Source organism: Heterodontus francisci, chromosome 2 (genome assembly GCF_036365525.1).
Source record: "Heterodontus francisci isolate sHetFra1 chromosome 2, sHetFra1.hap1, whole genome shotgun sequence".
In the NCBI taxonomy this organism is placed as follows: domain Eukaryota; kingdom Metazoa; phylum Chordata; class Chondrichthyes; order Heterodontiformes; family Heterodontidae; genus Heterodontus; species Heterodontus francisci.
Genome location: NC_090372.1, coordinates 119,453,634 through 119,467,580, shown reverse-complemented (window position 1 = coordinate 119,467,580; position 13,947 = coordinate 119,453,634). Strand labels below are relative to the sequence as shown.

General features: G+C 41.5%; 1 protein-coding gene across 1 annotated transcript in view; it reads right to left on the bottom strand.

The window, feature by feature from the left end:
• Positions 1 to 13,947, bottom strand: part of calcr (calcitonin receptor) — a 346,460-nt gene that overhangs the window by 178,018 nt on the left and 154,495 nt on the right. Inside the window, exon 4 of the mRNA XM_068051371.1 lies at positions 8,515 to 8,625. Within this exon, the coding sequence (XP_067907472.1) occupies positions 8,515 to 8,625 (111 nt within the window). The remainder of the gene's footprint in view (positions 1 to 8,514; positions 8,626 to 13,947) is intronic.

The following is a 13,947-nucleotide window of genomic DNA, read 5'->3' as shown; positions in this document are numbered from 1 at the left end:
AGCAGGCAGGTGCAGCAAGTAATTAAGAAGGCAAATGGAATTCTGGCCATTATTGCTAGGGGGTTGGAGTTTAAAAATAGGGAAGTCTTGTTACAACTGTACAGGGTGTTGGTGAGGCCGCACCTGGACTACTGTGTACAGTTTTGGTCCCTGTATTTAAGAAAGGATATACTGGCATTGGAGGCAGTTCAAAAGAGATTCACTCGGCTGATTCCTGGGATGAAGGGGTTGACTTATCAAGAATGGCTGAACAGGTTAGGCCTTTATTCATTAGAGTTTAGAAGAATGAGGGGTGATCTTATTGAAATGTACAACATTCTGAGGGGGCTTGACAGTGTAGATGTTGAGAAAATGTTTCCATTAGTGGGGGAATCTCCAACTAGGGGACATAGTTACAGAATAAGGAGACACTCATTTAAACTGAGATGCGAAGGAATTTCTTCTCTCAGAGGGTAGTGAATGTCTAGAATTCTGTACCCCAGAGAGTTGTGGAGGCTAGATCACTGAAAATATTTAAAGAGGAGGTAGATAGATTTTTGAAATATTAGGGAGTTGACGGCTATGAGGAACTGGCACGAAAGAGGAGTTGTGGTCTGGGGCAGATCAGCCATGATCTTATTGAATGGCCTACTCTGCTCCTATTTCTTATGTTTTATGTTCTAATGTGCACCCAGTTCCAGATCAATGGTGACAAATGCCATTTCATGTCAGGAAACAGACTACTTGACCTTGACATTATTGAGAAAGTTGAGGATAAGCCTACTCCTTGGGTCTTACCCATACAAGTTGTCAAGAAATCCAAGAACAAGAACCAGAATAGCATCTGCGTTGATATGCAATCATGAAACCAAGCCATACAACGAGAAAGACACTTGACACCAACAATCGATTATATAATAGATTGATGCTAAACACTTTGCTAAACTTGACCTCAATGAAAGTTACCATCAAATTGAGCTTGCAGAATAATTGAGATATCTTACTGTATTCTTTACTCACATTGGAATTTTGGAGTCTGTTTAGCAGCGGAGGTATTTCAGCACATGATTCAGTCTGCACTTCAAGGACTTGGAAGTCATGCTGAACATCAGTGATGGCATCCTCATCTACTGTCACACTGAAAGTGAACTCGAGACATGCCTACATTCATGCCTACAACGTCTCAGAGAATGTAACCTCATCTTGAACAAAGACAAGTGCTTATTTAATGAAAGCAGAATTGAATTCTTTGGTCATGTGTTCAGTGGTGGAGAAGTGTCACTGATCCACGGAAAGTTGAAGCCATTGCAAATGCTGCAGATTCTACAAACATGCAAGATGTCCAAAGTCTGCTAGGACTTATCACATACTTTAGTCACTTCGTTCCTGACTTCGCTATGCTATCTGCCCCCCTATGCAATCTGAAAAAGAGACCACTAAGTGGGAATGGACTAAATCACACAAACAGGCAGTACACCAGATCAAACGACAGTTATCAGCAAGTTATACAAATGCCTGTTTCAACCCTGAGAAAACCACCCAGCTAGTCATGGATGCAAATCCAGTTGGTGTAGCTGCAATTCAGAAATACAAGACAGAAATACCATCAATCGTTGCGAAGGCAAGCAGACCATTAACACCTGTAGAGCAATGTTATTTGCAAACAGAGAGAGAAGCGCTCTCAATCACATGTGCTTCTTACACTTTCTTCTGTATATAGAAACGAGTTTAAAGTAATAATGGACCATAGACCACTAGTGAGCTTGTTCAACAATCCACCTAGCAAACAATCCACTCGAATTTGGATACTCAAAGTACGAGAGTATGAGTTCCCTGTTGAGTATCAGCCAGACAAGCTCAACCCAGCGGACTACCTTTCGCAACATCCATTGCCGACAGTCTGTTCTACCAGTCTTGAGGAAAAGATTGCTGAACAACATCCTAACTACGTAAGGATAAATGCGGTGCCAAAGTCGCTAAAATTAGCCGACATCAAAGCGGCAACAAAACAAAATGAGGCTTTGCAACGATGTATGAAGGCTACAAAATCACAAAACTGTAAAGACATGATCGAGAAAGCGTCTATAAACAAAATCACTCACACTAAAAGGTCTTTACAATGTTCAAAATGAGCTCACTGTTACAACTAAATCTGATCTTGTATTACACACTGTATTGTCATTCCACACTCATTGAGGGAAGGTGTTGTCGATACAGCACATGAAGGTACACCAGGGAATTGTCAAAACCAAACAACTCCTTAGGGAATAGGTATGGTTCCCAGGAATTAACTGATTGATTTTGTGCTCTACCAATCAGTGTTGGCCATGTCAAGCAACCACAATGTCAGATCTTCATGATCCTCTCAAGATGTCCAAACTACCTCCAGGACCACGGATTGAAGTTAGCGTTGACATTGCAGATTCGTCCACAGGTAAAAACCTGCTTGTTGTCACTGACGACTACGGTTGATTGCCAGTTGTGGAATTAGTTATATCAACTTCAACAAAAGCAGTCATCCCAAAGCTTGACCAGATCTTCCCCATGTTTGGAATCCCTCAAACGGTAAGAAGTGACAACGGACCCGCATTCAACAGAGTTGAGCTTAGCAAATTCGCAAACTACCTAGCTTTCACTCAGTGGAAGATCACACTCCATTGGCCAAGAGCTAATGGAGAAGTCAAGAGATTTATTTGAACCTTGAAAAAATTGATACGAATAGCTACAGCTGAAAACACGGCATGGAAGCAAGAGCAATATCACTTTCTTCATAATTACAGAGCGACTCCTCACTCAACTACAGGAAAACATCCAGCTACATTCATCTTTGCACATCCTATGCATACATGTCTACCTGAGCTAGCCTGCAGAGCTAATGATCAACAGGTACACAAATGCGATCGAGAACAGAATGATTGAATGAAGGTACATGCAGAGCGAAAGATGAAATTTAGAGCTACACTGCTGAAGCCAGGAGATAAAGTACTTGTGAAATTTGATGGTCATGTTGGAAAACAAATAACCCCTTATGACATCCAACCATTTGTTGTGACCAACACAAAAGAATCAATGATCACAAATCACCACATGAAACGCGTCATTCTTCTAAGCGCTGAAAACACCACTCGCATACATTGAATCTGATTCCAACATTGACACCTCAGATAAAGAATATAAATCAAATAAGACACCTGACGTCAGACGATATCCTATTTGTGAGAGAAAATATCCACCCTACTTAAGTGACTATGTTATGAGGTGAACGATTTATGTTTAAGTTTATTATTTACATTTTGGAAACATGCTGTGTCTCTCATTACTAAGAAGGGGAGGGATGTAGTGTTTTGAAAATGGCATTGTGCATTTTGTCCACTTGAGGCTACCATACACACACACACTAGCAGAGAAACTGGAAAGTGCAAGTAAAAAGAGCATAAAGAAGAATCTATTGTTTCAATAGAATGCTGTCTCTGTCTCATATCTTTTACTAAACTCAGCTAAACCTCACTCCAGTCGCGAGACCATCACAAATGTTATTTGTATCAAGTTCCAGAAGGCATTTGATGAACTCCCTCATAACAGACTGTTAGTTAAAGTTGAAACCCATGAAATTGAAGGCAAATTATTAACCTGTTTAGAAAATTGGCTGAGTGGCAGGAGGCAGAGAGTGAGGATAATGAGAAGGTATTCTAATTGGCAGGATGTGACTAGTGGTGTCCCCACAAGGGGTGCTGGGTCCTCAAACTTCCACTATATTTATTAACATCTTAGGAAAGCCACAAATCCAAATTTGTTGATGACACAAAGATAGGTGATATTGTAAGCAATATAGACGGAACCATAAAATTACAAAGAGATATTGATAGATTAAGTGAATTGACAAAGCTGTGGTAAATGGATTTCAATATAGACAAATGTGAGTACATCCACTTTGGACCTAAAAAGGATGGAACAGGGTACTTTCTAATTGGTGCAAAGCTAGAAACAGTGGAGGTCCAAAGAGACTTGGGGGTCCAAATACATAGGTCATTAAAATGTTATAAACAGGTACACAAAATAATCAAAAAGGCTAATGGAATGCTGGTATTAGTTACGGGCAAAAGTGGATATGGAGTTAGGTTGCAGATCAGCCATGATCTCATTGAATGATGGAAAAGGCTCAAGGTGCTAATTGGCCTACTCCTATGTTTCTATTCAGAAGCGAAAGAAGAAGAGCTTGAAATGGAAGGCAGGAAAATAGTAAGCAAGTGTGGAAAGAAGAGGAAACAAAGGCTAGAAAATAGCAACAAAGGAATTTGGCAGTGTAAGGAGTCGAGTGAATAAAGAAGATGAGCTGAGGGCACAGATAGGCACTTAGAAGTATGACATCATAGCTATTACTGAAACATGGCTGAAAGAAGGGTAGGAATGACAGATCAAGATTGCTGTTACTGTGTTTTCAGACAAGATAGAGAGGAGGATAAAAAAAAGGAGGGGCTTCAATACTGGTTAAAGAAACAATTACAGCTGTGAAGAGTGTTTCGAGGTTTCCATTTTTTGTTAAAACTTGAGAATCTATATTTTTAAAACTGAAAAGAATTTCATGGACATTGAATCACCTGGAGATTTCTGAACATTGTGGGTGTTTTTGTAAAAGGAAGGCCAACAAAAAATTGACCAGTAAACAAGTTTTTACTGGAAGGCACATCATTTCAAGTAAACATAGCAGGGAGTTTTGACATAAGAGCTATTTTTGCTTATTGATAAGACAGGATTTATGACTATCATAGGACTTGCCTGGAAAAGTTTGGTTTCATTTTGAACTTTTAAAAGCAAGATGGTTTTTGGACTAAAAGAGGCAGTTGGAATTTGCTTATTGACCTGCCAAGAGATCAGAAGAAAATCCAGACAACTATTACTGAAGAATCCCTGCTGTTGAAAAGCAAAAGCCCGTGTGAAAATGTACTATTGCCACCTGTATTTTGAAGAAATCCTGAATGTTTGCAGAAACCTTGCATCTTTTAAAAAAAAACTTTGCATCAAATGTGTGAGAACTGAAACCTTTGTTGCTACACACCTGATGTGAGACCTATGTGAATCCTTCTGTTGTTGAATTTCTTTGAATGCCTACCCAAATAGACTGTTCATCAATGTCGCCTGGAAAGATTCCTAGTGGCAGCCACCTATCTGCTTTTGGGACACCTCACCAAAACTGCCAAATCTTCTTGCAGTCTAAGTTTTTTTTTTCTTTCCATTGCTTTGTAACAGCTGTAAACAAAAATCCCTTTTTTTTTTCTCCAATTAACCGGTTGTGTATGTGAGTGTGTGTGTGAGGGCTAGGATAACAATAAGGGGCTTCAATATTTCAATTTCCATATATATTTACTTTATTATTGGTTTCGACTTGGTTTATAATAAACAGATAATTTTGTTGTTTATTAAAGAAACCTGGTTGATGTGCTTTATTCTGGGGACAAGTATAGTATCTAATTGACTGTTTCGGTAAGTGGGAAAATTTATTGATATGTTGTGACCTGTGGAGAAGTGGGACTTAAGTAACAGTGCACTCAGTCGTAACAGGATAGATAATATGATAGAAGGATCATCAAATGAGGCAATATGCGTTGAACTGAAGAAAAAAAATGGGGCAATTGCACTGCTGGGTGTGTACCATAAACCTCCAAAAGGTCAAGGGGAGATAGAAAAGGAAATGTGTCTGAAAATTTCTGAGAACTGCAGAAACAATAGGGAAGTAATAAGAGAGGGTTTTAACTACACTTAAAAAAAAACTGAGACAGTATCAGTGTAAAAGTTATAGAGGATGCAGAATTCTTAAAATGCATTCAGGAGAATGTTTTAGCCAGTATGCAGGAAGCTCAAAAAGAGAAGGGGCACTTCTGGACTTAGCTTTAGGGAATGAACCTGGGCAGATTGAAGGGGTATTAGTGAAGAGAATTTTTGTAGTAGTGATCATAATTCAGTTAGATTTAACATAGTTATAGAAAAGGATGGATATAAACCAAGACTGAAAGTTCGTAATTGGGGAAAGGCCAATTTTACTAAGCTGAGATGTGGTTTAGCAAAAATGGACTGCAAACGGTTACTTGAAGGTAAATCAGTGTCAGAGCAGTATTCAAGATAGGGTTCAGAACAAACATGTTCCCACAAAGAAAATTGGTGAGACTTTGAATTCTAGATCCCTCTGGATGTCAAGGAGCATACAGGGTAGGATAAGGCAAAAAAGGGAAGTCAGATACTGAGAGCTCAATACTGCAGAAAGCCTAGAGAAGTATTGAAAGCACAGGGGTGAAATTTAAAAGGATATTACCGAAGCAAAGAGAGGGCATGAAAAAATATTGGCAAGTAAAATCAAGAAAAACACTAAGATATTTTATGAATACATAAAGCACATAACTAAGGAAAGAGTCGGGCCAATTAGAGATCAAAAAGGTAACCTGTATGCAAAGGCTGAACATATGGGCATGGTTCTTAAAGAATATTTTGCATCTATCTTCACAAAAGAGGAGGTTGAAGCAGACATTGTAGTGAAGGAGGAGGAATTTGAAATATTGGATAGGATAAACATAGTGAGAGAGGAATTATTAAGGGGGTTAACATCTTTGAAAGAGGACAAATTGCCAGGCCTGGATGAAATGTATCCAAGGCTGTTAACAGAAGCAAGGGAGCAAATAGCAGGGGCTCCGACCATCATTTTCCAATCCTGTCTGGCAATAGGCATAGTGACAGAGAACTGAGGGACTGCTAATGTTGTACCGCTGTTTAGAAAGAGAGAAAGGGATAGACTGAGTAATTACATGTCAGTCAGCCTAACCTTGGTGGTGGGAAAATTATTGGAAAAAATTTTGAAGGCAAAAAAATACTCAATAAATGGTAGGATACTGAGAAGTGTACAGGAGCAGAGGGACCTTGGAGCGCATATGCATAGATCCCTGAAGGTAACAGATAAGTAGATAAGGTGATTAAGAAGGCATATGGGATAATTTCCTTTATTAGCTGAGCCACAGAGTATAGTATAAGAGAAGGAAGGTTATGCTAGAATGGTATAAAACATCAGTTAGGCCACAACTAGCGTACTGCCTACAGTTCTGGTCACCATATTACAGGAAGGATGCGATCATACTAGAGAGGGTACAAAGGAGATTTATGAGGAAGTTGCCAGGAATAGAGAATTTTAGCTATGAGAAAAGATTTGATAGGCTGGGGTTGTTTTCTTTAGAACAGAGAAGGCTGAGGGGAGATTTAATTGAAGTGTGTAAAATTAGATAGAGTGGCGAGGATTCCATGATTCTGTGACCTATTTCCCTTAACAGAGAGGTCAATAGCCAGGGACATAGATTTAAAGCAATTAGAAGGGAGTTGAAGAGAATTTTTTTCACTCATAGGGTGCTGGAGGTTTGGAACTCACAGTCTGAAAGGGTGGTAGAGGCAGAAAATCTCATCGCATTTAAAAAGTACTTGAATATGCACTTCAAGTCCTGTAACCTACAGTTTATGGACTTAGAGCTGGAAGGAGGGATTAAGCTGGATACCAATTTTTTGGCTGAGACAGACATAATGGGCTGAATGACCTCCTCCATGACATCAATTCCTATGATTTTATGATTCTACCTTCATAGCCACTGGCAGTGCCTGCCTTGCTTTGCTCTGAGGTTGGCAGTCTGGTTGAAAGAGGTGGCAGAGTTCTATCAGCACCTCATTTATAAAGGGCAGATGATACAAACAATGTTCCTGGTTTAGGTGGAGGGTAGAGATGTATTTCCGCAAGACCCTCAGTGGATAAGACCTCCTGCTCAGAGCCCTTCTCCCCTTCCTCCTCCTCCCTCTGTGAGCAGTTTGTCCCCTTCTTTGCTGCCTCGGTTCCATCTCCTTCTCATGCTGCAGACCAAGGGGAATTGCAACAATAGCACCCAGAATTGGGAGCAAGTGCCCAGAACCCTTGCAAGCACAACGAAGGCCTTCCCCATGAGCAGTATCACTCCCTTTCGACTTCACCAACTGTGAGCAATTCCTCAAAACACCCAGCAGTTCCATAAACTCAAACAGAGCCTGTAGAGATTAATCAGCAACTAACCTGCACGTTGTTGATAATCCCTTCAAATAGCGCTAGTGGGGGTTTTTGCTGCTGCTGAATGCATGTTCAGCTGTGTGAGGTTAAGAGCAGGTGTTAGCTGGAGCAGTGAGGTTAAAAATGCCAGCACTGGTGTCAAATCAGTGTTACACACTGACATCACAAGCTGTCTACTTTGCATACTTCCAGTTCACACTCCTTGCACCTGTGCTAACTTCCTCACCAAGATGGCACTCATCATTGGCTGTGCTGGTAGTGAGAACAAGCAGCATTGACACCATTTTGGTTGCAAAACGGCACCCTTAATGCTGAAACTACGGACACTACAGTGCCCAATTTTGCAGCCATGAGGTTATGAATATGGCAGTAAATGCTTTTGAAATAAGTATTAAGTTGTTTTGTGGGAATAGAACTGCAGTAGAATCCTCAAGAGTTATAAAAGGAGTGAAAAGCTGAAAGTCTATTACCAGTTTCATCAAAGTCATTGAAGTGGTTCGGGCAGTTCTGCATGCTTAGTGTTCCAGCTGGTGTATCATCCCAGCATAACCATCCGTCCCAGGTTCTGTTACAGTATAGGCCTGTGATGTCAGAAAGCACAAGTGATTATTTAATATTATTTACATCAACAACAATTTGTATTAATATTTGTAATATGTTGTGAGGATGCCCAGTGTGTGATGACATCATTAAACATGTGATCTGGCCATCTTGGTGTCTGTCTTTCCTGACAAGTTCCTCCCAATATATAACAGATTTTGGTGACAAGGAAGGGATTAAAATGCAAATTTTTTTCCAGTACCTGGCAATCGAGACCATGATGAACAAAATAAGCTAGCTCCCAGCGACCTACCTGCTAGGATGGTGACGATTTTCAACTAGATTGTGTTAAGCTTCATTGTTTCTGAAAATGTGTGGGCTGCACTCAGTTGAATGGATTCTGCAGGGTACTACCATCTGATTCAACTACTGACTAAACTGGCTTTGGTGAGTTTGTTCTGATTAGGCTGACTTACAGACAGCCACAGTAAAGTGTTTACTGGTTCACTGTTACATTTCAAAACAGGACAAAATGCATGCACCCACGAGATACATCGGAAGGCTAGGAATGTATGATAGAACTTGAGAACAATTCAGTTCATTCATTGAAAGAATGGACATGTTCTTCAGAGCAAATGATATATTCAAACTCAAAGGTGAAAGTAAAGAGGCCGAGACTCAGAATCAGGCAATTCTTGAGTGCAAGATAACAATTTTGCTAATGAAGATTGGCACAGAAGTGTATGGCACACTAATAAACCTTCTTGCTCCCAACAAGGTAAAAGATGTGCCATTCAAAATAATTATCACCAAGCTGGGGAAACATTTTAATCTTAAGTCACCAGAGTCAGTGGAAAGCTACAAACTTGGAACCACAAAACAAAGAAGAAATTAAACAGTTGGTGAGTACATTGTGGCACTGACGAATTTATCATTACATTGCAACTTTGGTACATTCTTAGACCGTGCATTACGAGACAGATTTATGTGTGGATTGGTGGATGAAATAATCGATGCAAAGCTACTAAACACATAATATCTTATACAAAAACAAGAAATGCTGGAATCACTCAGCAGGTCTGGCAGCATCTGTGGAAAGAGAAGCAGAGTTAACGTTTCGGGTCAGTGACCCTTCTTCGTTATCTCTTGCCCCACCCCCACCTCACTTGCTTATAACTTGTGACATTTTTAATATTTGTCAGTTCCGAAGAAGGGTCACTGACCCGAAACGTTAACTCTGCTTCTCTTTCCACAGATGCTGCCAGACCTGCTGAGTGATTCCAGCATTTCTTGTTTTTGTTTCAGATTTCCAGCATCCGCAGTATTTTGCTTTTACATAATATCTTATGTTTGAGCTAATGTGTAAGATTGCGTCTACCATGGCGATGGCATCAGAGAATACTCAGGAATTCTAGGTAAGTAACTAGTACAGCTTCTGTCCACTGTCAGAAGGCTTCTGCCAAATCTAAAGCTGGGAGACCTGATCAGAAGAATAAAAGCAAAATACTGCGGATGCTGGAAATCTGAAACAAAAACAAGAAATGCTGGATTCACTCAGCATGTCTGGCAGCATCTGTAGAAAGAGAAGCAGAGTTAACGTTTCGGGTCAGTGACCCTTCTTCGGTTCCGAAGAAGGGTCACTGACCCAAAACGTTAACTCTGCTTCTCTTTCTACAGATGCTGCCAGACCTGCTGAGTGAATCCAGCATTTCTTGTTTTTGTTTCTGATCAGAAGAATGTTGTTGTTAAAAGTTTAGTGACATTATTGCTGTAATGACAGCCACATGGCACAGGCATGTCAGTACAGAAAAGTCAAATGCTATAATTTTATTTTATTTGTTCATGGGATGTGGGCATCACTGGATAGGCCAGCATTTATTGCCCATCCCTAATTTCCCTTGAGAAGGTGGTGGTGAGCTGCCTTCTTGAAGCACTGCAGTCCTTGGGGTGTAGGTACACCCACAGTGCTGTTAGGAAGGGTGTTCCAGGATTTTGCCCCAGCAACAGTGAAGGAACGGCGATATAGTTCCAAATCAAGATGGTGTGCGACTTGGAGGGGAACTTGCTGGTGGTGGTATTTCCATGCATCTGCTGCTCTTGTCCTTCTTGGTGGTAGAGGTTGTGGGCTTGGAAGATGCTGTAAAAGGAGACTTGGTGCATTGCTGCAGTGCATCTTGTAGATGGTACACACTGCAATTGCCAAAAGAAAAGCCATATTACAACTGTTTGCTGTGTGAAGGCCAAAGCCGGAAAGGGAACTCATTCCTAGGGTGAAGTTGAAAACCTTGAAGTGAATCCAGAGTGCTTAAACAAAGAGGATCTAGGGCTGTACAATGTTTATCCCACTCGCAATCACTCAAATGACAAAGACTTTTGTACAAAGGTGTTGGAAAGGATTCCAAATTGAGATTCTCCAGGCACAGTGTAGGCATGTCCACACAAAGATAAAGGGTGGTACTGTCAAAACTAGAACTAGTTATCTAGAAGTTTACAGGGTAAGTTAAAACCGAAAAAGAAAGCTTATGACGATCACAAAAAACGTAATACTTTAGAAAGCCTAGAGGAGTATAGAAAGTGCAGGGGTGAAGTAAAACAGGAAATTAGAAAAGCAGAGAGGACATGAAAAATTACTGGCAGGTAAATTCAAGGAAAACCCAAAGATGTTTTATCAGTATGTTAAGAGCAAGAGGATAACTAAGGAAAGGGTAGGGCCTATCAGAGATTTGCAAAGGAACTTATGCGTGGATGCAGAAGTTGTGGGCAGGCTTCTTAATGAGTTTATTGTCTCTGTCTTTGCAAAGGAGAGGGATGATGCAGATATTGTAGTAAAAGAGGAGGAGTGTGAAATATTAGATATGATAAGGATAATAAGAGAGGAAGTACTAGAGGGGCTGACATCCTTGAAAGAGGATGAATCGCCAGGGCCGGATGGATTGCATCCCAGTTGTTAAAGGAAGCAAGGGAGGAAATAGTGGTTGTACTGAGGATCATATTCAAATCCTTCCTGGATATGGGTGAGATGCCAGAGGATTGGAGGTCTGTGAACATCGTACCATTGTTTAAAAGGGTGAGAGGGATAGGTCAAATAATTATAGGCCGGTCAGTCTGACTTCGGTGGTGGGTAAATTATTAGAATCAATTCTGAGAGATAGAATAAACTGCCACCTAGAAAGGCATGAATTTATCAGGGATAGTCAGCATGGATTTGTTGACAGAAGGTCATCTCTTACTAACTTGATTGAGTTTTTTGAGGAAGTAACAAGGAGGATTGATGAGGGTAGTGCAGTGAATGTGGTCAACTTAGATTTTAGTAAGGCATTTTACAAGATCCCGCATGGCAGACTGGTCAGTACAATGAAAGCCCATGGGATACAACAGAATGTGACAGGTTGGATCCAAAATTAGCTCAGTGACATGAAACAAAGGGTAATGGTCAACGGATGTTTTTGCGAATGGAAGGCGGTTTCCAGTGGGGTTCCACAGAGCTCAGTGTTGGGTTCCTTGCTGTTTGTGGTATATATTAATGATTTGGACTTAAAGGCATGATTGGGAAATTTGCTGATGACACAAAAATTGGCCATGTAGTTGATAGTGAAGAGGATAGCTGTAGACTCCAGAATGATATCAATGGTTTGGTTGAGTGGGCGGAAAAGTGGCAGATGGAATTTGTGTGAGGTAATGCATTTGGGGAGAGCAAACAAAGTGAGGGAATACACAATAAACAGGAGAATATTGAGAGGGGTAGAAGAAGTGAGAAACCTTGGAGTGCATGTCCACAGGTCCCTGAAGGTGGCAGGATAGGTAGATAGAGTGGTGAAGAAGGCATATGGATTGCTTTCCTTTATTGGCCGAGGTATAGAATACAAAAGCAGGGATGTAATGCTGGAACTGTATAAAACGCTGGTCAGGCCACAGCTAGAATATTGCGTACAGTTCTGGCCACCACATTACAGGAAGGACATAATTGCTCTGGAGAGATTACAGAGGAGATTTACAAGAATGTTGCCAGGCCTTGAAAGTAGCAGCTATGAGGAAAGATTGAATTGGCTAGGGCTGTTTTCCTTTTAACAGAGGAGGCTGAGGGGTGCCTTAATTGAGGTGTACAAAATTATGAGGGGCCTAGATAGAGTAGACAGGAAGGACCAGTTTCCCCTAGCGGAGAGGTCAATTACCAGGGGACACTGATTTAAGTCGATTGGTAGAAGGTTTAGAGGGGAAATGAGGAAAAACCTTTTCACCTGCGGGTGGTGGGTGTCTGGAATTACAGTCAGGAATGGTAGTGGAAGCAGAAACCCTCAATTCTTTAAAAAAAGGTACCTGAACTTGCACCTGAAGTGCTGTAACCTGCAAGGCTACGGACGAGGTGCTGGAAGGTGAGATTAGATTGGGTGGCTAGATTTTACGGCTGGCACAGACATGATGGGCTGAATGACCTCCTTCTGTGCCATATTTTTTCTATGGTTCTATGGAAAATAAACAGTAAATCAACCTGTGCACGAATACAGCTGCAGATTGCTCAATGATCAGTAGAGACACGTATGAGAGCACAGTTCTGTTGAAAACCTACTCCGCTGAGGTGTTAGAAACCTGTGGATAAATGTGGCTGAATTTAGTCATGCTGGTGGGGCTCCGGGCGCCAGGTCAAAAAGGCGAGGGTAACCCAGCCTTGGCCTTTTGGAGCTCCACCAGCATGATTCAACAGCGCTCAGGCACTTAAATGCCTGGCGCTGTGCTCCCCATCCCTTTAAGGATGGGGATCCCACCTTCAAGAACTGCTGGCCAATCAGAGGGCTGACATCTCAGTAGTATTGGCAGTGCCACCGGGAGCGGTGGCCACTGCCAGGACTGTAGGAGGCCTGGGAGCCTGAGACCAGCACTGGAGCCCGGGACCATAGGTAAATGAGGTTGGATTTCTGGGGCCAATCCAGCTCATTTTACTGGACGACCATGTGATGGAGGTCCCCTGGCTGCTGGTTTAATTCCAGCAGTGGCAGGAAAAGGTCTTAAATTGGCTAGCAATTGGCCACTTAAAGTCCTCAATTGGGCTTTGGCCAGGAAGGCTGTCTTCGGCCTTTCCCAACCCCGACTTCATCGTGGTGTGATGGGAAGGTGACTGGCCCTCTGCTCCCACCTGCCATTGCATTTCTATGGGCCCACCATCTCCCAGCCTGTCTTCACAGGGCCCATTAAACCCAACCCATGGAGTCCAATGTTCAATATAAGGGCAAGTCCATCAACTTACCCATTATTATCGTGAGATATGTCAACAAGCCAACATTAATGGGCAAAGCTGTAGTTCTGATGAAAGGTCACATACCTGAAATGTTAACTCTGTTTCTCTCTCCACAGATGCTGCCAGAACT